General features: G+C 45.8%; 1 protein-coding gene across 1 annotated transcript in view; it reads right to left on the bottom strand.

Moving 5' to 3' along the window:
• The window catches only part of CAVIN2 (caveolae associated protein 2), a 106,991-nt gene extending 84,763 nt beyond the window's left edge, over positions 1–22,228 (bottom strand). Inside the window, exon 1 of the mRNA XM_063934152.1 lies at positions 21,407–22,228. Within this exon, the coding sequence (XP_063790222.1) occupies positions 21,407–21,904 (498 nt within the window). The 5' untranslated portion in view covers positions 21,905–22,228. The remainder of the gene's footprint in view (positions 1–21,406) is intronic.
• Positions 22,229–27,668: the final 5,440 nt, after the last annotated feature.

The raw sequence follows: 27,668 nt of genomic DNA, 5'->3' as shown, positions 1-27,668 counted from the left end.
GTGTGTATAAGCGGCTCTGCTATCTGTGGGCACTGTGTGTATAAGCGCCTCTGCCCCCTGTGGGTATTGTGTGTATAAGCGGCTCTGCTACCTGTGGCCACTGTGTGTATAAGCGGCTCTGCTACCTGTGGCCATTGTGTGTATAAGCGGTTCTGCTACCTGTGGGTATTGAGTGTATAAGCGGCTCTGCTACCTGTGGCCATTGTGTGTATAAGCGGCTCTGCTACCTGTGGCCACAGCTCCTTCGTATCTTATCTACAGTGCATTGCTGTTACTCATCTGGTACTTCATAATGCAGACACTAGCAATATATACTACACTCTACACTATGTTATTCATTGTGCCCTGCGGCCACTCTGCACGCCCTCACAAAGGCCTACGCCCCCTTGACAATCGCACGCCCTCCCCCCTTACAATATTTACCCACTGCCATAAAAAAAAAACAGGTAATACTCCATATAATAACAATTATAGCACAGCTGAAGCCCGTGCAGGGGATAATGGATCATAGCCCCTTGCAACGGTATTTTCTGTCTAACACCTTCCCTCTCTTTATCCTCTCCCTACCACCCTGCCTCTCCCTATCCTTTACCGATCGCATAGCGTTTCTGTACATTCCCTTTCTCTCCCCCTACGCCTCTCTATCTTATCTCAACCGGAACCCATTTCTGTATGCCCTCTATACTGCCCTGCGTTTCTGATTCTGTTATCCACCGCCCTGCGTATGTTCAAAGGCGTGCAGAGGTTAACGGGGCGTAGCCCCTAACGACGGTGTGAAGAGCGCCCGTAGGGCGCGATGAATCACCTAGTTTAATTATAATAAGTAATAAGTAGGACTAATGCTTAACATTAACTTGCTGTTCTTATTTTCAGTTTATTTTGCTTGTATTAAAATGTTTAGGCTATCTACATATATTCAGATGTGATAGGAATAATAACCTGTAAAAATTGGTTTTATTTAAACATGTAAAATAAATCAAATCAAAGTTTAATAAAATTATTGTTATAAAGCATTAAAACATGGTTGATCAAGGTTCCTAATACATGATTCCATTTTTTTTTCCATTAAAACATTAATGCAAAAACAAACAACCTGGTTTAAACTAGAGATGAGCGGGTTTGGTTCTTAGAGAACCGAACCACCCCGAAGGTCACGCTCCGAGCCCGGATCCGAGGCCGGCTCAGGACTTGCAGCCAGACTCGGAAACCAGAACGAGGCAAAACGTCATCATCCCCCTGTCGGATTCTCGCGTGTTTTGGATTCCATATAAACAGCCGCGCTTTGCGGCCATTTTCACTCCGGACTTGGAGAGTGAGGGAGACAGACCTCTGTCTCTCTGTGGGTGGTGGAATCAGGTGGGGTCAGTGTGTGCTCTGAACAGGTGCTGCTCCTGTCACTGTTGTGTACCTGTGCTGTTAGGGGTGCTATCTTGGCTGTCCTGGCTGTCACTGGTGTTTCATGTGCTGTTCTTGGGTGCTGCAGCTGTACATGGGTGTTGCTGTCCTGGCCTGTGTTGTACAGGTGGCAGAGGCACTGTCCTCTTGTATGCTGTAAAAAATCAGGGGTGCTGTTGATAAAATAAAAGCACACTGGTCCTGTTTGCTGTCAAAATACAGGGGTGGTGGCCCAGTCTTGTATGCTGTAAAAATTCAGGGGTGCAGTTGTTAAAATAAAAGCACACTGGTCCTGTATGCAATGAAAATACAGGGGTGCTGGCCCAGTCTTGTATGCTATAAAAAATACAGGGGTGCTGCTGTTGTTAAAATAAAAGCACACTGGTCCTGTATGCTGTAAAAATTCAGGGGTGCAGTTGTTAAAATAAAAGCACACTGGTCCTGTATGCTGTAAAAATACAGGGGTGCTGACCCAGTCTTGTATGCTGTAAAAAATACAGGGCTGCTGCTGTTAAAATTAAAGCACACTGGTCATGTATGCTGTTAAAATACAGGAGTGCTGTTGTTAAAATAATGTTACACTGGCCCTGTATGCTGTAAAAATTCAGGGGTGCAGTTGTTACAATAAAAGTTAACTGGTCCTGTATGCTAGAGAATACAGGGGTTCTGTGAAAATAAAGGGACACTGTTCTGTGTGCTGTAATAATAAAGAGGTGCTGTCCTATGAAATGGAGAACAACAATTTGGAGGAAAAAATAGTGGAAGATCAGGAACCACTTCCAGTCCTAGTACTAGTGCTGAAGCTGCTGTTGCCACCAGTCAAGACATCGATGATGCAATTCCATCAACGTCGTCTGCTAAGGCTGATGCCCAATGTCATAGAGGGCATGTAAAATCCAAGAAGCAACAATTAATAATCAGAAAAAAAAGAAATGATCTGATGACAAACTTAAAATTGGCAATATGCCATTCATGACACGAAGTGGCAAGGAAAGGCTAAGGCCTTGGCCTATGTTCATGACTGGTGGCTCAGCTTCTCATGAGGATGGAAGCCCTCCTCCCTCTCGGAAATTGTAAAAAATTAAGCTTGTTAAAGCACAGGAAAAAACAACTGTGCGTTCAGAGATATCACAAATCCCCAAGGAGAGTCCAAGTGTGTCCGCGGTTCTGATGTCTAGGCCTGACCTTCCCAAGACTGTATGGAAAGAGGAGGCTCCTACCACCATTTGCATGCCCCACAGCAAGTGCTGGGAGGAGCACCGCCAGTTCAGTTGCTTATATTGAGATTGAGGATGTCACTGTAGACGTACACCAGGATGAGGAGGATATTGGTGTAGCTGGCGCTAAGGAGGAAGTTGACGATGAGAATTCTGATGGTGATGTGGTTTGTTTGAATAAGGCACCAGTGGAGACAGTTGTTGTCCATGGAAATTGAAAGCCCATTGTCATGCCTGGGAATTATTTCTCCACAAATCCAGGCAAAAGGTGTCAAGCCATGTGTTGCCTTTGTCAATCCGTAATAAGCAGGGGTAAGGACATTAACTACCTTTGAACATCCTCCCTTATATGTCACCTGCACTGCATTCATCAGAAGTAATTGTCAAGTTTATAAACTTTGGGTAAGAGCGTAAGCAGTCCACTGACACCTAAATCCCTTTTTCCTGTTGTACCCAAGCTCCTGCAAGCCACACCACCAACTCTCTCAACGTCAATTTCCTCCTCAGTCAGGAACGTATGTAGTCCTGCAGGCCATGTTTGTCAGGAACAGGCGTTCAGCTGCGTCTCACTTACCAGCGTGCTGGTGTGCAGGCCTCCGGAGGTCATGGCCCCAGTTGCAGCTGCATGAATGCGCTGACCGCGAGCGTCATCTCCCGTGTTGCTGAGTACCCCTGAGTCTGGTCCTGTGTGTGTATTCTGCTGTGTGCCGGCATCTTGCCTGTATGGACGCTGCCATGACACCTGCACTCAGCTGATCCAGGCATCCAATCCAGTGCTGTGCTTCCAGCCAGAAATCAGTGACCAATCACCGCAGAGCAAGGGGTATAAGTTCCAGTCCGTGGCTCACTCACATCGCCTCGGACGAGTCACATACGGTGCAGGACTTTTATATTGCCTCCACGCTTTGTACATCGCACCAACACTGACCCACTAGTGCCCCCGCCGGGGACAGACAAAACCAGAGACCTGACAGTGTTACTGGCATGACTGACAAGTCCTCTCCTAACTGGGATTCCTCCGGAGGTTCCTTGAGTGGTACGCCTACTGCTGCTGCTGTTGATACTGCTAGGAGTCGATTGACATCCCAGAGGGGAAGTCGGAAGACCAATTGTACTACTTCAACTAAGCAATTGACTGTCCAACAGTCCTTTGTGAGGAAGATGAAATATGACAGCAGTCACCCTGTTGCAAAGCGGATTACTGAGGTCATAACAACTATGCTAGTGTTAGACGTGTCCGGTGTCCGCTATTAGTGCAGTGGGATTTAGACAGTTGATGGACGTACTGTGTCCCCGGTACCAAATTCCATCTAGACTCCACTTCACTAGGCAAGTGATTCCCGGACTGTACAAGGACATTAAGAAAAGTGTCCTCAGTGTCCTGAAAAATGCGGTTGTACCCAGTGTCCATTTAACCACATAAATGTGGACAAGTGGAGCAGGGCAAACTAAGGACTACATGACTGTGACAGCCCACTAGGTAGATGTATTGCCTTCTACAGCAACAACAGCAGTTGCTCCAGTAGCAGCATCTCACAAAGGCCAACTCATTTCTAGGCAAGCTACGCTGTGTATCACCAGTTTCAGTAAGAGGCACACTGCTGACAACCTCTTATGGAAACTGAGGGACATCATCACACAATGGCTTACCCCACCTAGACTCTCCTGGTGATTTGTGATATCTGACAACGCCACCAATATCGTGCGTGCATTACATCTGGGCAAATTCCAGCACGTCCCATGTTTTGCACATACAATTAATTTGGTGGTGCAGAATTTTTTTTTAAATGACAGGGGTGTGCTGGGGATGCTATTGGTGGCCAGAAAAATTGCGGGCCACATTCGACATTCCGTGACTACGTGCCAAAGACTGGAGTGCCAGCAAACACTCCTGAACCTGCCCTGCCATCACCTAAAGCAAGAGATGGTAACGAGGTGGAATTCAATACTCTATATGCTTCAGAGGATGAAGGAGCAGCAGCAAAAGGCCATTCAAGCCTATACATCCACCTACGATATATGCAAAAGAGGAGGAATGCACCTGACTCAAGTGCAGTGGAGAATAATTTCCGTATGTGCAAGGTTCTCCAACCCTTTGAACTTGCCACACGTGAAGTCATTTCAGACACTGCCAGCTTGAGTCAGGTCATTCCCCTCATCAGGCTTTTGCAGAAGCAGCTGGAGAAATTGAAGGAGGAGCTAAGATGGAGTGATTCCGCTAAGTATGTGGGAATTGTGGATGGGGCCCTTCATTCGCTTTGCAAGGATTCAAGGGTGTTCAATCTGTTGAAATCAGTGCACTACATTTTGGCCACCGTGCTCAATCCTAGGTTTAAAGTCTATGTTGTATCTCTCTTTCCGGCAAACACAAGTCTGCAGAGGTGCAAAGACCTGCTGGTGAGAAAATTGTCAACTCATGCAGAACGTGACCCCTTACCAGCTCCTTCATTTTCTCTTGCAATGGGGCTGCGAGGAAAAGGATAAGATTTCCTAGCCCACACGCAGGCAGTGATGCAGGGCAGTCAGGAGCAAGTTTTGACATCTGGTCCGGACTAAAGGACCTGTCAACAATTACTGACATGTCTACTGTCACTGCATATGATGTTGTCACCATTATAAGAATGGACAGGCAGTCCGTATGTATACTGGCAAGAAAATGAGGTAATTTGGAGGACCTTGCACAGACTGACTTTATTTTACCTAAGTTGCCCCCCCCCCCCCCCCCCCTCCAGTGTGTACAATGAAAGAGTGTTTAGTGAAACAAGTAACTTTGTTAGCGATCAGTGTAGCAGGTTACTTATACAAAATGTGGAGAAGATGATGTTCATCAAAATGAATGATAAATTCTTCCAGGAAGACCTTTACCAGCAATTGCCTTCAGAAAGTACAGAGGGACCTGTGATGGTGGATTCCAGTGGGGACAAATGAATACTCTGTGAGGATGAGAATATACACACTGAAAGGGTTAAGGAATCGGAGGATGAGGACGACATCTAGCCTCTGTAGAGCCAGTTTGTGCAAGGAGAGATTAATTGCTTCTTTTTTGGTTGGGTGATTAATTGCTTCTTTTTTGGTGGGGGCCCAATCAAACCAATCATTTCAGCCACAGTCGTGTGGCAGACCCTGTCGTTGAAATGATTGGTTTGTTAAAGTGTGCATGTCCTGTTTATACAACATAACAGGGGCGGAACTGTGGGAGGCAGTGGAGTCGGCTGCCGCCGGGCTCCTGACCTGCAGGGGGCACATCTCCTCCACTGTCTCCCGCTGCCTGATCGCCGCTGCTCAGCGGCGGAACTTGCGCCTGTGCAAGCGGTGCAATGCACCGAGGCTCAGCGTTAAGAAGGGGCCCACAGCCGGAGCAGTGTAATGAGTCACACTGACTCATCACACGCTGCCGCCGCTGCGCTGCACAGGAGGAAGCCGCCGGACGTGAGCGTACAGCGCCAGCAAGTGAGAAGGGTGAGCTCATCACCCTTCATCTCGGCTGCATCTTCCTCCAGAATCCTGGTCTCTGCCACCGCTGCATGCTGGGAGAAGGGGGAGGGAGGAGGGACAGTCACGGCAGCAATGTGTGTGGAGAGTGAGGACTGGGAGACATCGGCTCAGCTGCAGTGAGGAGCCTTACAGGAGCCAGGAGGTGCAAAGTATGTTGTACACACATGCAAATGCTGGCTGTGTGTATTTAGCTGTGTGTGTGTTTTGCTATGGGTGTATGTGTTTTGCTAGGGATGTATGTGTGTGGTTTTGCTATGGGGGTGTGTATGTATTTTGCTATTGGTGTATATATACTGTATTTTTTTGCTATGGGTGTGTGTTTGTGTATGTATATCATACCCTCCAACATTTTACACTGAAAAATCGGGACAAATCCGAAAAAGGGGCGTGGTCGCGGGTAAAGGGGGCGTGGCCATGCCCCTTTTCCTATACTTTCAATGGAAGTTTGGAGAGCCAAAAATCGGTACAGACCATGAAAAAAAAGGTACTGTACCTATTAAAAAGGTACAGTTGGAGGGTATGGTATATATGTGTTTTGCTATGTGTGTTTAGTAGTGTGTGTGTTTGTACGTTTTTGCTATGGATGTGTGTGTGTATATGTATTTTGCCGTGCGTGTGTGTTTACTATGTGTGTATATAGAGTAATCTGTATATCCATATCTACAGATGTAGCCACACTCACGACTAGTGTTCCCATGTCTATGAAATGTGCGTGCACTATAGAGAGAACGTCGGCTGTGACTTAGCGCAGCACAGCGTTCATTGAAGCTTGTCGCAATGCGTACGCCCATACCAACGCATCACGGCAAAAATGAGGCTGGCTACATCTGTTTCTATCTAGCTCACATTCCTCTTAGTTAATCTTGGTGTGCACATCAGGTAGACACTGGTGTAACGTGTATAATGCTCTCTACTGTGTGACATAACGTGTATAAGCCTCTCTACTGTGTGACGTAACGTGTATAAGCCTCTCTACAATGTGACGTAACGTGTATAAGGATCTCTACTGTGTGACGTAACATGTATAAGGCTCTCTACTGTGTGACGTACCGTGTATAAGCCTCTCTACTGTGTGACGTAACGTGTATAATGCTCTCTACTGTGTGGCGTACTGTGTATAAGCCTCTCTACTGTGTGACGTAACGTGTATAATGCTCTCTACTGTGTGACGTAACGTGTATAAGCCTCTCTACTGTGTGACGTAACGTGTATAATGCTCTCTACTGTGTGACATAACATGTATAAGGCTTCTACTATGTGATGTACCGTGTACAAGGATCACTACTGTGTGATGTACCATGTATAAGGATCTCTACTGTGTGGCGCAATGTGACATTAGAGTACTATTGTATGGTGACACCATTCTCTGTGAGACAAAACTCAATTTTCTGGGTGATGCGCTTCACCTATTTATAATATGGGAGGGGGGCCCAATGCATATTGTTGCACCTGGGCCCACCATTCTCTAGTTCCGCCACTGCCATTGCTAATTTTTTTTGTTTTATGATTCTTACAGACGGAGGAGCTGTGTCAGTGACACGGAAGCTGCCTCCTGTATATACAGAGAGCTGGCACTGGCTGCAGCTAGGGGTAGCACCAGAGCGCAGCTCCTCCCCGGCCCTTCCAGTTAAGCAAGCCAGCCGAGTGAAGCTCAGGCTGATGATAAGCCAAAAGGTAGGCACTGGCAGCACTTGCCTCAAGCTTTAATAAATGTTGGAAGCACTGTGTTTTGTGTGTGCATGTTTTTAAGTGAGGTGTGTGTGTGTGTGTGTGTGTTTTTAAATAAAGTTGTGTGTTCAAGTAAGAGGCATGTGTGTGTGTGTGTGTGTGTGTGTGTGAGAGAGGCATGTGTGTGTGTGAGGCATGTGTGTGTGTGAGGTGTGTGTGTGTGTGTGTGTGTGTGTAAGTGAGAGGCATGTGTGTGAGAGGCAAGGATTAAAGGGGCATTTGAGCATTTCTACAGGTCTGGGTACACGCTACCGTACAAATATATGGAGGGGTGTCAGTTTCTGAATGTGTGTGTGAGAGGCGTGTGTGTGTAAGTGAGAGGCATGTGTGTGTGTAAGTGAGAGGCATGTGTCTGTAAGTGAGAGGCATGTGTGTGTTTAAGTGAAAGCGGTGTGTGTGTATGTATGTGTGTGTGTTTTTAAGTCTAGGAGGTGTGTATGTGTGAGTGAGAGACGTGTGTGTTTTTAAGTGAAAGGCATGTGTGTGTTTAAGTGAAAGGCATGTGTGTGTTTAAGTGAAAGCGGCGTGTGTGTGTTTAAGTGAAAGAGGCGTTTGTGTGTTTTTAAGTGAATGAGGTGTTTGTGTGGTTTTTTTTAGATATATCGGCACACCGCTGCGCCAAAGCATCTCCATCGAGACCCGCTGGTGGGTGAGAGAGCACTGTAGGTGTACTATAAAGGTATGCTGGTGTCTGTTTTATTGTAATGACTGACTTGGAGTGCCGTCCACTTTGTATGTGTATGTATATTACTATTGGGAAAGGTACCTGAGCACGCTACTACTGTTCACCCTGAGTGCCGGATAGTTACATATGGTATGTTTGTGTATATGTATGGGGGCACCAACATTTATCATGCCTCCGGGCGACTGGGACAAACATACGCCACTGCAACATAAGGTTGGGTGGTAGGGCCCAAGGACAATTCCATCTTGCACCTCTTTTTGTTCTTTGCATGATGTGCTCTTTGGGGCCTATTTTTTTTTTAAACTGACACCCTGTCTGCCACTGCAGTGCCACTCCTAGATGGGCCAGGTGTTTGTGCCGCCCACTTGTGTCACTTAGCTTAGTCGTCCAACAACCTTGGTGCAAACTTTTGGCCTCAAAACAATATTGGGAGGTGTTCAGAATAGACTGGAAATGAATGGAAATGGATGTTATTGAGGTTAATAATACCGTAGGATCAAAATTACCCCCAAATTCTTTGATTTTAGCTTTTTTTCCCCTCAAAAATAACCCAGATCCAAAACAAAAACCGGAAAGGGTGGTTTTGGCAAAACCAATCCAGATCCAAAACATGAGCGGAGATCCATATACAAAACCAAAATACAAAACACGAAAAGTGTCCACTGCACATCTCTAGTTTAAACCGAAAATGTTTTTTTTCTTCTGTCTTCCCCTATCTTTCTGTCTCTGTCACCCCTCCCACATGTATGTCTCTTATCTACATTTCACTTATCTCCTCCAGGGGATGCAGTTAATTTACCAGCTGTCGGGATTCCGGCCTTCAGGATGCCGACGCCTGAATCCCGACAACTGGAGAAATGCTGGCGGTCGAAATACAGACCAAAGTCCCATATTCCCACTTGGGTGGTTGTCCACGACACCACTCGAGGGGGAATATAATGGTGTAGCAAGCAAAGCTTGCCACCGGGCCTGAAGTGTGGCAAGCGCAGCAAGCCCATGAGTGGACTCTCTATGCTCCCCTTCGGGATTTCGGCATTGCTCTCCTCACCGTCTGTATCCCAGCTGCTGGTATTTCATACCAGATCCCCCTCCAAATTACTCTCTCTCTCTCTCTCTCTCTCTCGCTTTCTCTCATCACAGTGCTGGGGGAGAAGAGAGGTTGTGTCTCCTTACAGTGCTGGGGGAAAATAGAGGTTGTGTCAAGATGTCATGAAGTTCAGTTTGTACCTGTTAGATGGACACAGTAGCAAATTATATAATAGATCTTATCAGGGATGTATCTAGGTTTCCAAGCGCCCCTGGCAAAGTTAGGGACTAGCACCCTCCCCCCCATAATGTAAATAAGGACAGCGCATGCTGAAAAAGGGGTATACTGACATCGGCATCCTGTGCGCCAGCGGGGGCGAACCCAATGAAGCCCCTTGCAGGATTGCTGCGCTCACCACAGGATTTATGCTCCCTCTATGGGTGTCGTGGACACCCACAGAGGGGGAATCACCTACCTCACCGGTATTCCCATTGAGTGGGGGTATAAGACATACATAGAAACCAATACAGCCCGGCAATGAGAGAGCAACAGACACCAATCCCCCCCCACCTCACATACCATCAACCCCATCATCTGTCACATCATGCCCCAGGGTCGGTACCTCTGTTCACATCCTTCACTGCAGCCCCAGCAGTGATACTGCTATGTGGGGTCTGCCTCCCCACCGCGGCCAGTACATGGTTCAAGTCGCCAAACACATCCAGCGGCATGGTCACCCGGCATGTTCAGATCAATAGGGGCCTGGAAGCGGAGGTCAGGCAATGGCTGGCCTGCTCCATGTCACTAGCTCCTTCCCTCCCTGCCTTCTCCCCCATGGTCCGAGCAGTGCTGCAAATATGGCTTCCAAAGGCACACACAGGCGGCACGGAAGCAACCATCATCCGTCCCTGACGCCTGCAGCAGATGGGGGTGGAGAAAGAGCAGTGCTCTACGGAGCTGGACCCATACCTTAGCAGTTAGGAGAATCATCGCTGCATGCAGCCATCGCCACGGGAGGGACTGATAAAGTAGTTCAGAACTACTATATGATTCTACCCATTTGGCACCGAGGGCAACCCCAGGCGGCGCCCCTCCCTTGGCCGGTGCCCCTGGCGAGTGCCTTCCTGGCCAATGGGTAGATACGCCACTGGATCTTATACTATATTATCCTAACATATCTCATATTTTAACTGTCAAGTTCTTAGAACTGTAACAGTCTCAGGATAATTTGCAAATCAGCTCTCATGTTTAAGGTTGTTATCTGTAGTAAGGAAGGGGAAGTTGTATCATCACCAGGGAGCTGAGGTGGCAAGTAGAAAGTAACCCTCCCCTTGAGTGGTCCTGTGCTTTTCTAATTGTAATGCATTGCAGGGTGTACAGTTTCCCGTACTGTATTCTGTATATTCATCTTTATTTTTTTACGGAATACCCTTTTGCCCACTCAAAGAGCCAACATTAGGGACAGTATGATAAATCATATCGTAAGTGATTATGCGTATAACAATTATACTACAGTGCTTCTGTTTGGTATGCAGTTTCTTTTCCATTTGTCAAGTTTATAACTTATTTTATATTCCTTCAATTCTAAAGAATGTTACAGTAATTATTATCCGATTTCTGAAGTTTTAAACTCGCATTTCTATAAAACATAAGCATACGTTATGACAAATTATGTTTTGTCTTGAAATATGGAAAATATGATTCTATCTTCGTATCACATATACTGTATGTCATCCAATGAGGCATAGCATAAATGTTTTGAACAAAAACATTTCATGCTGGTTTTGGCTCATAGCCAAGCAAAGGACAATGTTAGGAAAAGCAAAACAGCATAAGCTTAAACTATTATTTAACCCTGTAGCATTAGATCTAGCTCTGTAAGGCAAAAACTGGAATTTATCAACTTTCCCATGTAGAAAGCTGACAGAAATCACTTATATAAATGTAAAAGTGTGGGAATTTTTATAAGATATTTTACTACCAGAGGGCATAGTCACATAGTACATTCCAGGTCTTGTCACCTGCCAAAGAGATAAATGAACATAATACTGTATTTCTTTTTCACATAGGTATATTCAATGGTAGATAACATTCCATGAGAAGATGCAAACATTATGAAGATAATATCAATGACGCCTTCAATCTGTAAGACAGATATAGGATGAAAAACATGAGTAAATGAATGTACTTAGCCTTTCCAATGTTTGCATGTCACTGGTTGAGGGATCACAGTTATAGGAAATATAAACTTTATATATACAATGTATTTAATATATACAATGCCGGAAACACTTTTTTTTTAATGTTTGTTAAATTACTTATACTTATAGGCGTGGCTCCATAATATAAATGGTGTCCAATAGCAATTTAATTTGGATCCTGTTGGACATACCCATAATTCCATCTGTCTGATACGGTATGTGTATTTTATAATCACTGAATTTAGCAATCCCAGACTGCTACTTTCCAAGACCTTCTGTAAATTGGCAGCACAATTTTTTCCATTGCAGCACAATTTTTTCCATTAAAAAATACAAACTAAAACCTGACTAAAAGAAAAAAAAAACCCTGATAAAAGGTGGTTGTGACAAACGAGAGAGCAGAAAGAGCAGCTATCTTGTCTGTCACTGTGTAATAAACAGAAACAGAAACACTGCTGAAATCCCAAGTGGAATTGGCAATGGCCCATCATGGGATTCAGGGCAAACTGCACATCACCCAAAAAATGCATTTTATCCTTCCAGACGTTTATAAAATAAATCTAGTGATATGGAGGTTTAAATCACTGGCGGTGTGCAGCACATCTGAACTTTGCTCTGTTACATAATCCCCCATGCCCGTCGACCATCAATGTTTACATGCATTCTTACATTTAAATAATAAATTGTTAGAAAAATAAAATACTATGAACATAATATCGTGGAAATAAAAATAAAACTTTATCTCTTTACAAATAGATTCAAACAGTAATGGAAAAAGTGATAAAATAACTTCCTAATGCAGTCGCGTTTGTATGCACTTGCACACATACTGTACTCTATCTTAAATGAAAAATATAGTCACTTGTACATAGTGTGTGATTGTTTTGCTTTTATACTTCAATCACCTCAATGGAACTTTTGTTTCAATAAATATTTCTGTGAGCCATGGAACACAAACACATGGTAAAATACATTGGAAAAGTTTGAAACAAATACGTTTGCAACAATTTTAGTACTACAACTGTGCAGATCACTTCTTTGTATAACAGATGAACGCTCTAAGTATCTGAACACTGTGCACCCCATGTACACTGAGCTATTTTTAGCTCAGTATATACGTTTTTCTCTGCAGGGGCGCTTTAAGAGAGGAGGAGGCCCGTATGCAGTCTCAATTCGGGCCCCCTCCACTCTAGCCAATAGCGCAGTGACTTAGAGCACTGGAGCCAGGGCTGGCTCTACCATTAGGCAGATTTAGGTGGATGCCTAGGGGCGCCAGTCACTGGAGGGCACCACTGAATTAATCTACCAAAAAACTGAAGGATGTGTCTGTATCCGAGTTAGTAAATAACTTACAGAGGAGGGGTTAGAACACAATAAGGAGCATACAAATATATGTGTGTGTGTAAGCCAGCATCTTGAATGTAAGTATGACAGAGAGGGTTAGAGTTAGGCTGCAGGGAGGGAGGGTTAGGGTAAGGTTAATTAATTTCACTGTTGGTATTATGGTGGTCGGGATGCTGCTGTCTGTATTCTGACCGGCGGCATCCCGTACCCAGCCCTAATTAAATACCCACACCAGACCCCATATACAGTATTATACAGTATATAAAGAATAGAGGGCACTCAAGGACTTTTACTGTGAAAGTATATTGTGAACAAAGTCACTAAATTTTGTGACTTGTTTACAATATATTTTATCACTTTAAAAGTCCTTGAGTGTTGTCCCTTTTCTCTGTATATGTATAATGATGCAATTCACCCCGGCCCACCTAGTGGCCACCTGCATTGCCCCTCCGGGAGGTGGTGGTGGGTGCTGCAGGTTAGGGGACGCTAGGCTGAAGATTTGCCTAGGGTGCACAGAGTTCTTGCACCGGCCCTGACTGGAGCACTAGGGTCACTAGTAGAACCTAGCACTGTGCCTGAGAATTATATGCATGCGCAGGTCTCCGGGAAAATGGCTCAGTCTTCACTATCCCGGTGATCTTCCTACTGCTCATGCACAAAGCGACTGGAAAATGGCTACCGCACTATTTTACTAGGGATTTCTGGAGTACTGCTGCTGCCTATGTGGGGTTACGGAGTGGTAAGTATTGGACTCGGGGGCATATGTGCACCGCACACCTTGCACCCATTATAGATAGGTCACTGCTTCTATGGGATCGGGAGGTCAGGCATCTATATTATTAAGCAGCTCATAAGATGCGACCTCCCAATTTAACTGTTGCAGGACCATTTAGCTACTAACGCCCCTGCTACACTCCTACGCAATTATAGTGTCAATATAGAGTGATCAGCCCAATAGGTGCATAGGTGTGTACCCAGCTTTAGGCGCAGGAGAAAAGTTTCTACCTGCTGTCATTTTTTTAAGTAGAAGTTTAAACAATGGTGATAGGGGCTGTAGTGCTTCACAGTAAATGTATGCAAATGCTTGTGATTTCTTAAGTGTTAAATGGAAACTGCAAAATATATTGCACAAAAGTCAGGTTATCTGTAGGAAAACATATTACTTCCATGAAAGGAACTGTGAGGCCAAGGCCCTGCCTATCTGTCAGTGTCACAACAATGCAGCACAGTCTTATCCTGGGCTGGGACTCTAAGCACAAAAGGAATGTAAAATATTTAGAGCTGGCCCTTTACACCACATACAGAAATGTGACACAAGACTGCATTTTCTCTAACCGTTGCCAAATGGAAAAAAAGCCCACACAAATATTTGCTACTAATATTAATTATGGCATTTATCAGCATCACAGTAGTACATTCTATTAAATACAAAGAAATTAATTATAATAATACCAGTCTCTATAATTATTTAGTGTGCAAGAAAAAAAAACCAACATACAGATAACAAGTTAAAATAGCATGGCCCACTTGTTATTTTTCAGTTTCTTAGTACATTATAATATATGATATTTACAGTATGATGAGCTGTACACATTCATGACCCCCCCTCCAAATCCATATGCTTGGTTAAATGTCATAATTATCAGTGCTAACTTGCACCAGACCATACTTGGGTGGTCATTCCGAGTTGTTCACTCGCTAGCAGTTTTTAGCAACCATGCAAACGCTGTGCCGCTGCCCACTGGGAGTGTATTTTAGCTTAGCAGAAGTGCGAACGAAAGGCTCGCAGAGCGGCGGCAACAGTTTTTTGTGCAGTTTCAAAGTAGCTTCAGACCTACTCAGCGCTTGCGATCACTTCAGACTATTTAGTTCCTGTTTTGACATCATGAACACGCCCTGCGTTCACCCAGCCACGTCTGCGTTTTTCCTGGCACACCTGCGTTTTTTCAAACACTCCCTGAAAACGGTCAGCTGACACCCAGAAATGCCCTCTTCCTGTCAATCACTCTGCGGCCAGCAGTGCAACTGAAATGCTTCGCTAGACCTTGTGTGAAACTACATCGTTCGTTGCAATAGTACGACGCGTGTGCGCATTATGCCGCATACGCATGTGCAAAGTGCCATTTTTTGCCTCATCACTGCAGAATGAACTAAAGCAGCTAGCGATCAACTCTGAATGACCCCCTTGGTGCAGGGATTCGGTTGGGATCTCGGCAATTGGGATACCCGGCAGTCGGGATACCGGCACTGCAATCCCGACACTGCTCAGAATATCAATGCTGGGATTCTGAGGGATTCTGACATGGATCGCAATGCAGGCACCGGAATCCCGAACACCATGTTCCCGGATGAAGGACTGTTGGCACTGCAGCGCGGTAAGCTCTGGGGAGCGGGGGGCTAGGTTTAGGCTGTGGGGGGTGGGGCATGGGGGGTGAAGGGTTAGGTTGCAGGAAGGGGTGGCTTAGGGTTAGGCTGTGGGGGAGTGGGGAGAGTTAGGATCAGTCTGCAGTAAGGAGGGTTAGGGAGGTTCGGAATTAGGGGTAGCATAATTACCTTGTAGGTGTCAAGATGCTAAGCGTGGGGATGCTGCTGTCGGTATTCTGACTGCAAGCAACCCAGGCCTTTCCCCTTGGTGCAAGTGATCCATCTGAAATCAACAGAGCTCTCCACATGCAATTCTGTCTACATTCTCAGTGTGCCTTCATTAAGCTTAGGCCATGGACAAATGCCCCTTTACCCCCCAATTATGCCCCTCAGCCATGAGTGTAGATGTGACTGAGATGTGCCTGTAAATGTGTGTACTCAGCTACAGTGCTCAGAGAGAATCCACTCAAGATCCACCTGCAAGACCGACTAGCCTGCAACTCTGTTATAGCCTATATTGGTATATTAATCAATATGCTTTTATTATTCCTTTTTTTTTAATCTGGTCTCTATTTTTGGTAAGAAGAATGCCAGTTTAGATAAAAGACATGGGCGTAGCTACCATAGGTGCAGGCAGTGCAGCTGCTATGGGGCCCAGAGCTAAGAGGTGCCCACCTTCCCTGACAAAGTTAAATCTGTTATATATATTTTTCACCATTGGGTGATACATACAGTAAGTGCTTACAAACTTTTGCCTTGGGGTCTGCAATATATCTTGGTATACCCTGGACCTGCTCATTCTAATGTGGTATAAAATGGACTGGAGGACATTACATTGTTACATAATATGAACTGGGGGCACTATAATGTGGCATAATATAAACTTGGGACACTATGTTATAATGGAAATTGGGGGCACTTTTGTGCATAATTTGTACTGGCAGCAGTACAATGTGATGTAATGTGAACTAGGGCACTACTATGGTTCAGAAAATGAATAGGGCACTATCATGGGGCATAAAATTATCAACTGCGATGGAGAGGAGTCTCTCTAGAAGCACTATATGTGGCTATGGGGCCCACCAAGTTATGGCTATGCCCCTGATAAAAGATATTAGTCCCGAGATGCTGCCCTTAGTTCAAATCACTATTCAGTCATGTTTGATATTTGATCTAATCTCTACTAGACAAGGTAGCTAGCTCATGTAATAAAAGGCATGCTGCCACAGCCATGTCATACATTCCACATGCACTGTTACACAGGAACTGACTTCCAATCCGTACTCTAACCTGGCCTGGCCTCTCTCCTATGTGCATATTCCCCAACTTTGCGAACCTCCAAGCATCACTCTCGATTAGCTTCAAAACTTCCAAACTTTGTATGTGTCTCATAATATTTGCTAGATTATGAATGCTATTCAGCAGTTACATCTACATTCAGTCTTGATCCACAGATCTGAAACATTTCAAGCAAATGTCTAACCTTATAACCTCAGAGTCACCAAAGCATTGACATGAACAGGGTTGCATTTAGAGTCTTGTGGATGGAATATTAAGTTCAATAGAAAACATGTTGCTGTTTTCAAGTATTTGTGGAGGTCTTTTAGCACAGAAAAGCTGTACTCACTCTGCACTAGCAGCCTCTTACAACACAGGGTTAAATTACGATTTGCAAAACAGAAATGGGCACATCATTAACTGCAGAGAGGTGAAAGGGCGAAGACTCAACTTTTCCATTTTTGGTCTGAATCATCCACTATAAACTAGAACAGATGGTTTTCATACTTGTGAAATGTAATGTCAGAATTAAAAGGGAAATATCTCACCAATACTGTAGTTACATTGAGTATATTATTTAGTAACTTCCCAGGCTGCTTAAAACAAACTTTTAATTTTTATTCAGATTCTTATTGTAAGAAGTGAATGCATTTTATTTGCACAGGTGCACCACAGCACATGAGTGAGTGAGCAAGAAGCTGGTGTTAGAGGGAAACAAAACTTAAAAGAAGTTAATCTGAGGCTATTCCTGCTGACTGTGGTATTATTAAGGTGGGGCACCTGGTCATAGTATTGGAGCACAGTGCAAAACGGAAACTTCATTTTGCAGAGTGAGATTACTGGAATGAGATACAGAGGTGCAGGGGATTTTTAGGTCATCCTTTGCATTATGGGAGGGCACTGATCCATTTTCACTTCAGGAAAACATTTGCATTTTGAGCTCTAACCTCTAAGCTTGTCCTATACGATAAAGTATATTTTGAACTTTTCAGATGAATTTCGGTGGAGATGTGCATCCCTAGGTGCAGTTTGTCCTATATAAAAACAGCTTTGAAAAATTGTCACATTTAATAATAGCTACCCCAATATAACCATCTTATCATGATTAATGATTCCATGAATAAGATTACACCGTTAGGATAAAAATGGTAGAGTGCAATCTCCTATATATTTGCCTTAGTCTGTGACTCTGTGCCCGTAACGCTGGGCGGAGTCACAGGCACAGATCTCGGCGGCTGGACAGTCCCCTCCCTCTGGGACCCGTCTCCCCCCAGCCGCCCCCGCACTATGCCCGCCCCGCTCCTCCTGCTCCGCTCCGTGCTGCTCCGGCCTCTGGGCAGTAGAGCGGCCGCGGCCGGCGCTCGGCAGCTCAGGAAGGGGGCTCGCTGGGCCGGGTCCCGCCTCTCCATCCTGCTTCAGCGGCTCTGGGACTGGCTGACATATGAGGAGTTCCGGCAATCTGTGCTGAGCTGCGTGCTGTGCGTGATGCGCCTGGCCCGACAGGTGGGTGCTCTGATCCGGGACACTGCTGGGGATTTGGGAGACAGGAATCCACCCCACCCAACCACGGCACACGGCCCGCGGCATCCCGCACCCTCCCACCCGCGGCATCCACCCAACCCGCGGCACTCCCGCCCCCACCCCCACCCGCGGCACGCACCCCTCCCCCACCCGCGACACGCACCCCTCCCCCACCCGCGGCATGCACCCCTCCCCCACCCGCGGAATGCACCCCTCTCCCACCCGCGACACGCACCCCTCCCCCACCCGCGGCACGCAACCATCCGCAACACGCACCCCTCCCCCACCCACGTCACGCACCCCACCCAACCACGGCACACGGCCCGCAGCATCCCACACCCTCCCACCCGCGGCATAAACCCAACCCGCGGCACCCCTCCCCACCCGCGGCACACACCCCTCCCCCACCCGCGGCATACACCCCTCCCCCACCCGCGGAACGCACCCCTCCCCAACCCGCGACACCCCACCCGCGGCACGCACCCCTCCCCCACCCGCGGCACGCACCCATCCCCAACCCGCACCCCTCCCCCACCCGCAACACGCACCCCTCCCCCACCCGCGTCACGTACCCCACCCAAGCACGTCACACGGCCCGCGGCATCCTGCACCCTCCCACCCGCGGCATCCACCCAACCCACGGCACTCCCGCCCCCTCCCCCACCCGCGGCACGCACCCCTCCCCCACCCGCAGCACCCCTCCCCACCCGCGGTACACACCCCTCCCCCACCCGCGGAACGCACCCCTCCCCCACCCGCGACACGCACCCCTCCCCCACCCGCGGCACCCCTCCCCCACCCGCGGCACGCACCCCTCCCCCACCCGCGGCACGCACCCATCCCCAACCCGCAACACGCACCCCTCCACCACCCGCGTCACGCACCCCTCCCCCACCCGCGCCATTCCCGCCCCCTCCCCCACCCCCCGCACACACCCCTCCGCCACCCGCGGCACTCCCACCCCCTCCCCCACCCGCGGCATTCCCGCCCCCTCCCCCACCCGCAGCACCCCTCCCCCACCCGTAACACCCACACCCCGCAAAACCCCATGCCCCTCCCCCACCCGCACCCCCCCACCCCTATACCAACCTCTCCCCCCGCTACACCCTCCACCCCCCCACCCCTCCCCCACCCGCAGCACCCCCCCCACCTCCCCACCCCACACCTACCTCTACCTACCCCCCCCTGCACCCTCCGCCCCACCCACAGCATCCACCACATCCGCACCCCCCGCCCCTCCCCCACCCACAGCACCCACCTCATTCGCCCCCACCCGCGGCACACACCCCTCCCCCACCCACGGCACTCCCGCCGCCTCCCGTAACACCCACAACCAGCAAAAGCCACCGGCCCAACCTCAAAAACCCCACACCACCCCCATACCTACCTCTCCCCCCTGCAACCCACCACCCTACCCGCGGCATCCACCACATACGCCTCCCACCCGTGCCACACGCCCCTCCCTCACCTAAACACCCATAGCATCCTTCACATCCGCCCCCCTCCCGCGGCACACGTCCCTCCCCCACCCCCGGCACTCCTGCCCCTTCCCCCACCCATAGCACCCACACCCTCACCTCCACCACCCGCAGCACTCCCTTCCCCAACCGCAACACCCCTTCCCCACCCGTGGTACCCACAGCACCCACCGGTATTTTGTTCTGTAACACCTTGCCTCTCTTTATCCTCTCCCTACCACCCTGCCTCTCCCTATCCTTTACCCATCGCACAGCGTTTCTGTACATTCCCCCCCCCCTTCCCCCCTAGGCCTCTCTCTTTTCTGTATGCCCTCTATATTGCCCTGCATTTCTGCATCTGTTCTCTACCGGCCTGCGTATGTTCAAAGGAGTGTAGGGGTTAACGGGGCGTAGCCACAAACGACGGTGTGAAGAGCGCCCGTAGGGCGCGATGAATCGCCTAGTGTACTATAAGGGTGGTCTATGTGGGAGCTTTGGGGGGCATGTTACAATATATTGCATGATTGTGGCCCCACCTTATGTTGCATTTTGCGACACTGCGCAGCATGGGAGGGCTTGATGACATGATTCGCTGCAAGTTGAGTCATCAAGCCCCAGACCACACACTGGAGAAGTGGGTGGGATGCAGAAGATTGAGAATCCAGGAGAACTCCCAAAATTAGGGAGTCTCCTGAACATTCCGGGAGAATGGACAAATATTTTGTAGAGTGATAGGAGACTGACCATTACACTTTTGCATTATGTGCAGAGTCTCCTAGTAGCAGAGAGTAGGTGTCCACCTTAAAGTCCGCAGGGTGGCTATTGAAGTATAGTAAAAAGACAGTTTGCAGTGCACAACCAGTGGTCCTGTTTATATATACAATGTCAGACAGGTTCATCAGAGTTTATTCTGTCATAAGAAGTTCCCTTATCAGCAACACTACAGTGACCTTGTTGTCTGCTACAGAGATATTTGTTACAAAAAAAGGAGAAAAAAAACACAAGTGTAACACTGAATTGTTGAAGCTCTTATATTGCCACTGTATTCGTATTACCTAGGATTATATAACAGACAGTAATCTGTGATAAATAACAATGCAAGAAGTCACTAAGTCAATAATCAATGATGTTTGATTATACAATCCCAATGTAACTCTGATGAATACAAGTTATGATTGCTAAGGTGTTTCTATGGTGTTTGTGGGGTATGATTGTGACCAAACACCACACCCATTCTAATCAGCTATATTTGGTGCCTGGCTTAAGAATTACATTTGGTATAATGATAACCACTTTTTAAGGTAACCGTTTAAAATTATGTTTAACTATATTTTTCCACGTGAGCCCTACATTAAGCACATGACCCTAAACTCATGTATGTATCTAATGTAAATACTGTATGGTCATTTCTGGATTCTCACTTCAAGAAAGAAACAATATTATAATTAACCTAATCAATTATTTGGGACAATTAAATTAAACTAAACACTGATCTGTCAGATACAATATAGTGACACACGAAGAGCTAGAAAGTAAACACTCTGTACAGTAAGAAGGGCGTGGCATCACAGGGTACCAGCTTGTACTCCTTGCATAGAACAGGTAGTGCTAGAAAAGGGACACATTGTAACAAGGAAGTACTGTCCTCAATGGTAACACAAAATATTTTACTGTATATTATACATTTAACTGACCTGGAAGATTAGGACTTTAAAATTGTTCCTTCTTAGAAGCTGATTGTGATTGCTCTCCATCTTCTTCACCTGCACTGTCTGCTTGTCCATGCGATCCTTGACGTCCCTCATGTTAGCACTGACCTTGCGAGACTTCTCTAGAAGTTTGCTGACAGTGTTGCTAGTGGAGGAGTGACTCTTAGATAACTTAGTGATATCATTTTGGATACCCTTTACTGAGTTTTCTATGTCAATCTGCCTCTTCTCCATCTTGTTCTGGTTCTCTTGCACTGAATCCAGCATGTTGACCAGTTTATCCAGCAGAGTGAGAACTGTGATGGCGTTGACCTGATTGCTATCTTTGATGGAGTCTGCAGCCACAAGTTGCTGGGGAGTAGGGCTGGAGCACGGTGATTCTGTAGGGCTGTGGCTGGGCACCACCAGCTCCTGACTTTCATGATGCCCACCCTTCTGAAAGTCTTCATTGCTCTTCTCTATCTGAATTGCATCTTCTTCCATGTTCACAACTGTTATCAGCTCACAAGTCGTGACTCCTAAATTGTCTTGTTGTGGTTTCTGATGATATATAGTAAGTAACTTGTAGTAGAAGTAGCAGATGTTCTATTCTCTTCCTCTTTTCCTTTGATTGGTGTTTGCTTAGATGGGACAGAATGATACACTCTAGTCTGCAGCAAAACACTGCCAGCAACTACATTCCAGCTTCTCTTTTAAGCCTCTGCTCCACCCAGTGGGAGGTGAAAGTTGATTTATCCAAACTACAAAAAAGTAAAGTTTAGATCCAGGGGAGTGTTTGAGAGCAATCCATACCCTCCATCTCACGGCACTCCTAGATGTGCAGGTTTATGTTTTTTTTTTTTAACATGCCATAGTTCAGTAATGACTTAATGCAGGCACAGAAAACACCCTATGTTGGCCAAACGCCATCTCTTGTTCTCTTGGCTGCAGGGGAAAACTTTTGGCTGGCTGCTATGATACACTGGAACTAAACATGTTTTTTTCCTGGATGAAGTTATTTTCAGAGAGAAGTATTGTTTGCATTTGCCAAGGGAATAAATCATGATGTCTTTAACACCACCAAAAGTTTTCTTTTCTTCTACAAATGTAGGTTAAAAATCTCACATTTCACAGAGATTGTTTTGGTGGGCAGGGCTCTTTGTAATGTATATTTATCTTTATCTTAAGTAGTCTATAGCAGAGCATTCTGTGATATTTCCCTAACTTACATTCCATCAGGCAATTTAAGTCTAATAACATGTTAGCCACATCATTACAGATAGCATATGTGGCAGACACATTAAATAGGGGGAAAATGTACATTTAATCAACGTGTATAACTATTTCATATTGAGTTTCTGCAAACTTACAAATATGAGACAACTTGCTACATGTATCAGGGGATTTATACATGCAACATAGTTTTAGTGTTGTAATTTAAAAAGCTAATAGCCAATCAGTACACAGTTCACGCTAAAATAATACTTTGTATTTTATTGTATATGGCTGATACTGTAAATAAAAGCAGTTACTATAGGTACCATTTTCCAGATATACTAAACATATTAGTGGGCTGAAAAATTGTAAGCTCGCTAACGTGGAGAAAAAAAATAATGGATATTAATTTCCAAAGAGGCAAAAACACAATCCTGCATGCAGTGTCGGACTTGGGCATAAAGGGCCCACAATGCCGACACTGGGGGTAATTCAGACCTGATCGCTAGGCTGGGTTTTCCTACAGCGTGTGATCGGGTCTAAACTGCTTATGCGTATTCTCCGCAATGCGCAGACGTGTCGCATGGGTATAAAGGGGATTGCCGCTCAGCGATGGGTTTGTGCGACGTATACCGTTCGCATGGGCGATCGCAAGGAGATTGACAGGAAGAATGCGTTTGTGGGTGTCAACTGACCATTTTCTGGGAGTGGTTGGAAAAACGCAGGCGTGTCCAAGCGTTTTCAGGGAGGGTTCCTGACGTCAATTCCGGTCCTGGACAGTCTGATGTGATCGCAGCAGTTGAGTAAGTCCTGGGCTGCGCGGAGACTGCACAAAATCTGTTTGTACAGCTCTGCAACACATCCGTTTGCAGACTTGCACAGCTTAAATACACTCCCCATGTAGGCAGTGACTATCTGATCGCAGCAGTGCAAAAATCGCCTGCTAGCGATCAGGTCTGAATTAGGCACGTTGCTAAAATGTCAATGAGCAATGTGTCAACATTGTCAGAATGTTGACGTTAGGGTTATGCTGCGGAGGAAGATTAGGGTTAAAGCTGCCTAATGGGAGCACCAGCCCTGGTAACTGTGCTGTAATGGTGTTAGTACTGAGCAAGATGGGACTAATTGGGAGTAATGGAGCTGCATCAGAGCTGTAGCTGGGTGTAATGTGTCCAGGGTTGCCATCAGAAACTGTGGGGCGCAGGATTGACAAAATATGCTGCCCCCCACCCAAAAAAAAAAAAAAAAATTAGTAAAAATAAATAACTTAAAAAATCAAATAAACACACACTCTCTCATCTCTCTCTCTCTCTCTCTCTCTCTGTCTCTCTCTCTCTCTCACACACACACACACACACACACACACACACACACACACACACACACACACATATATACTGTACTGTATGTATATATATATATATATATATATATATATATATATATATACACAGAGTTCCAGTAGCCTGGGAGGCACTCTCCAAGAAAATTAAAAGGTCCAATCAGAATTACAACGCTTGAATAATGGCTTTAATGGGTCGATGTTTCGATTCTACACTGAAAATCTTTTTCAAGACAGGCCTCATTGTTTTTCACAACGTTAAATCCAATTCAGTGTACAAATAACTGTTCAAAAAAGTGAAAACATATAACATATAATCAGTCTCACGGGACCAAACATTTAACACCTCCACCACAAGGCTGATCAAAAAATCAATAATTCATGTGATTGTATAGCTCTACTATTGCACCGAAGTATAATATGTGCAAAGAAAGGCATCAAAGTGATAGGACTAATCACCACAATCACCCAGCCACGTAGTATCATACTCACTAGTGAAACTACGGCAGCTCCAGGGTAAAGAAGTTTTAATTGAGTGGGCAAACACAACAATCTGTATGTCCTACAAGAGAAATGTAAATCCATGGTCTGGAATAAACCAAAGGTCTCATCAAAAAGCCCCACCGAAATTTACCAGGGGAAGTGCAATACTCACAATCTAAGGATGACCAGATTACAATAATCTCCAGGTCATTCAGCCAGTCTATAACCATCCTATGGCATAAAGAATAGAATATACAATCCAAAACATAAAATCCACTAAATCTATCCACAACAGGTCAAACAATAATCCCACATATTGGTCTCTCACCACTTACCAACAGGCAGTCAACTGTGGTATCCACACCCTGGAGCTGTGTGTTCACCACTCACTGACAAACTTTATATAGGGAGGAGACAGGAAGTGTAGTTGGCTCAAATAAATGAAGTGCAATATTATAATATGCCACTTAAGTTCACCACAGGACCTATAGGACTCACTGGTCCGGCTACAAGATAGCCCAAAAGTAGAATACCACTCTAATCAGTTCAGTATTACTTCATTGCTCCTGGCCGCGGCATGCGTTCCATGGATCAGAAGCCGGAAGTGCCGTGCGTTCCAAATACCGGAAGTGGACGCAAACTCCGGTTGGAACACAGTCTTTAACATATAAACAACCACAATGCCTCAGGAGGCACCAAAGGGTACCATTCTGAGTCCCCTTCAATAATACTAGAGTGACTGATATATTCAAAGTATCGAAGCTGATTGGGTAATCAAATAAGTACGGCATGCGTTCCACGGTCAAAAGGTGGGCGGTACCGTGCATTCCAAAAGCCGGAAGTAAGCCCAATGCTCAGCCAAATACGGGCACTGAAAAAAAATGAATGAAACAACAGCGCTTCAGGGAGTTCCAAATGGACCCATCATCCGCCCTGAGTCTGAATCATTTCAGGTATAAAGATGCGTATTTTATACAAATGCCGGGGCAGCCATGGGCTCGAACCTGGCACCGTCCTACGCTAATATGTACATGATAAAGTTTGACCGGACACACTTATTGTCAGAATTTGGTCCAAAGATCAAAATCTATAAGAGCTTTATAGATGATATCTTTATTGTTTGGCTTGACACTAAAGAATCATTTGTGGAGATGGTGGATAAGATCAATAAACTTGAGAGTCCCATTTAATTCACCTATGAGATATCCATTGACCAAGTAAATTTTTTGGACGTGACTGTTGGGGTGTCCGGGGGTAAATTTACCATAACCCTCTTTAGGAAACCCACGGATAGGAACACAACTTTACTAACTAGTAGTTTTCATCCACCAGCTTTGAAGGACAACCTTCCCATATCACAATTGTTGAGGGTCATGAGAAATAACACTGACGATACCGTGAGAGAGGAACAATTGATCGGTATGATGTTAAGATTCCAAGATCGTGGTTACACCCCTCGGGTATTGCAAAAATGTTTACATAAAGCCCCAGGAATCTTTATGAACAAAGTTGTGAAAAGTTCCACCACTCCCTCCAGGATGGTTTATACTACTAAATATGACACTCATGCACAGTCTACTCAGAAAGTGCTACGCAAACACTGGCCAATTCTAGCCTCTGATCCATCATTGCCATTTACACATATGGGACCACCTATGATGTCGTACGGTAGAGGGGCAAACCTGAAACAATTACTTATGCGACCTACACTTTCACGAGATGCGCAAATGGGCACGATTCAAACCATGCGCTCTAAGCCAGGTTGTTTCTCGTGCGGTAATTGCAGTGCATGGACGTTAAGAGGAGCATTATTATATAGCACATCTCTCTGGTTTATTAGAAGAAACTAGGAGGATAGCTTACATCACTGAGTTCTAATATTATCGCAATATTACTTTAGGATTTTTAATACTATGTACATGTATTTTTATTATGAGTGTTTTTTCTGTTATTTTGGTTTATTATTTTTATGTCTCACTCATGGGCCTGACATGGTACACATACCACTACGGGGTACGTTCTTTGTAGATATGTACGTTCCCCTACGGGAATTGAATTAAGATGCCTTCTTTGGCTGTGTTAATGTGGCAATAAGTGATATACTATACACAGAGATGGGGCGGATGATGGGTCCATTTGGGACTCCCTGAAGCGCTGTTGGGTCATTAATTTTTTTGCAGTGCCCGTATTTGGCTGAGTGTTGGGCTTACTTCCGGCTTTTGGAACGCAAGGATCTCTGGACCGTGGAATGCATGCCGTACTTGTTTGATTACCCAATCAGCTTCGATACTTTGAATATATCAATCACTCTAGTATTATTGAAGGGGAGTCAGAATGGTACCCTTTGGTGCCTCCTGAGGCATTGTGGTTGTTTATATGTTAAAGACTGTGTTCCAACCGGAGTTTGCGTCCACTTCAGGTATTTGGAACGCACGGCACTTCCGGCTTCTGATCCATGGAACGCATGCCGCGGCCAGGAGCAATGAAGTAATACTGAACTGAATTGTGGAGTTGATTAGAGTGGTATTCTACTTTTGGGCTATCTTGTAGCCGGACCAGTGAGTCCTATAGGTCCTGTGGTGAACTTAAGTGGCATTTTATAATATTGCACTTCATTTATTTGAGCCAACTACACTTCCTGTCTCCTCCCTATATAAAGCTTGTCAGTGAGTGGTGAACACACAGCTCCAGGGTGTGGATACCACAGTTGACTGCCTGTTGGTAAATGGTGAGAGACCAATATGTGGGATTATTGTTTGACCTGTTGTGGATAGATTGTGGATTTTATGTTTTGGATTGTATATTCTATTCTTTATGCCATAGGATGGTTATAGACTGGCTGAATGACCTGGAGATTATTGTAATCTGGTCATCCTTAGATTGTGAGTATTGCACTTCCCCTGGTAAATTTCGGTGGGGCTTTTTGATGAGACCTTTGGTTTATTCCAGACCATGGATTTACATTTCACTTGTAGGACATACAGATTGTTGTGTTTGCCCACTCAATTAAAACTTCTTTACCCTGGAGCTGCCGTAGTTTCACTAGTGAGTATGATACTACGTGGCTGGGTGATTGTGGTGATTAGTCCTATCACTTTGATGCCTTTCTCTGCACATATTATACTTCGGTGCAATAGTAGAGCTATACAATCACATGACCCTGCAACTGTGCACCTCTATAACCCCGCAACTGTGCACAGGAGCTCAGTTTTTGTTAACCAGTCCAAT

The sequence above is a fragment of the Pseudophryne corroboree genome, chromosome 7 (assembly GCF_028390025.1).
Source record: "Pseudophryne corroboree isolate aPseCor3 chromosome 7, aPseCor3.hap2, whole genome shotgun sequence".
Classification (NCBI taxonomy): domain Eukaryota; kingdom Metazoa; phylum Chordata; class Amphibia; order Anura; family Myobatrachidae; genus Pseudophryne; species Pseudophryne corroboree.
This window is presented reverse-complemented; position numbering and strand designations above follow the sequence as displayed.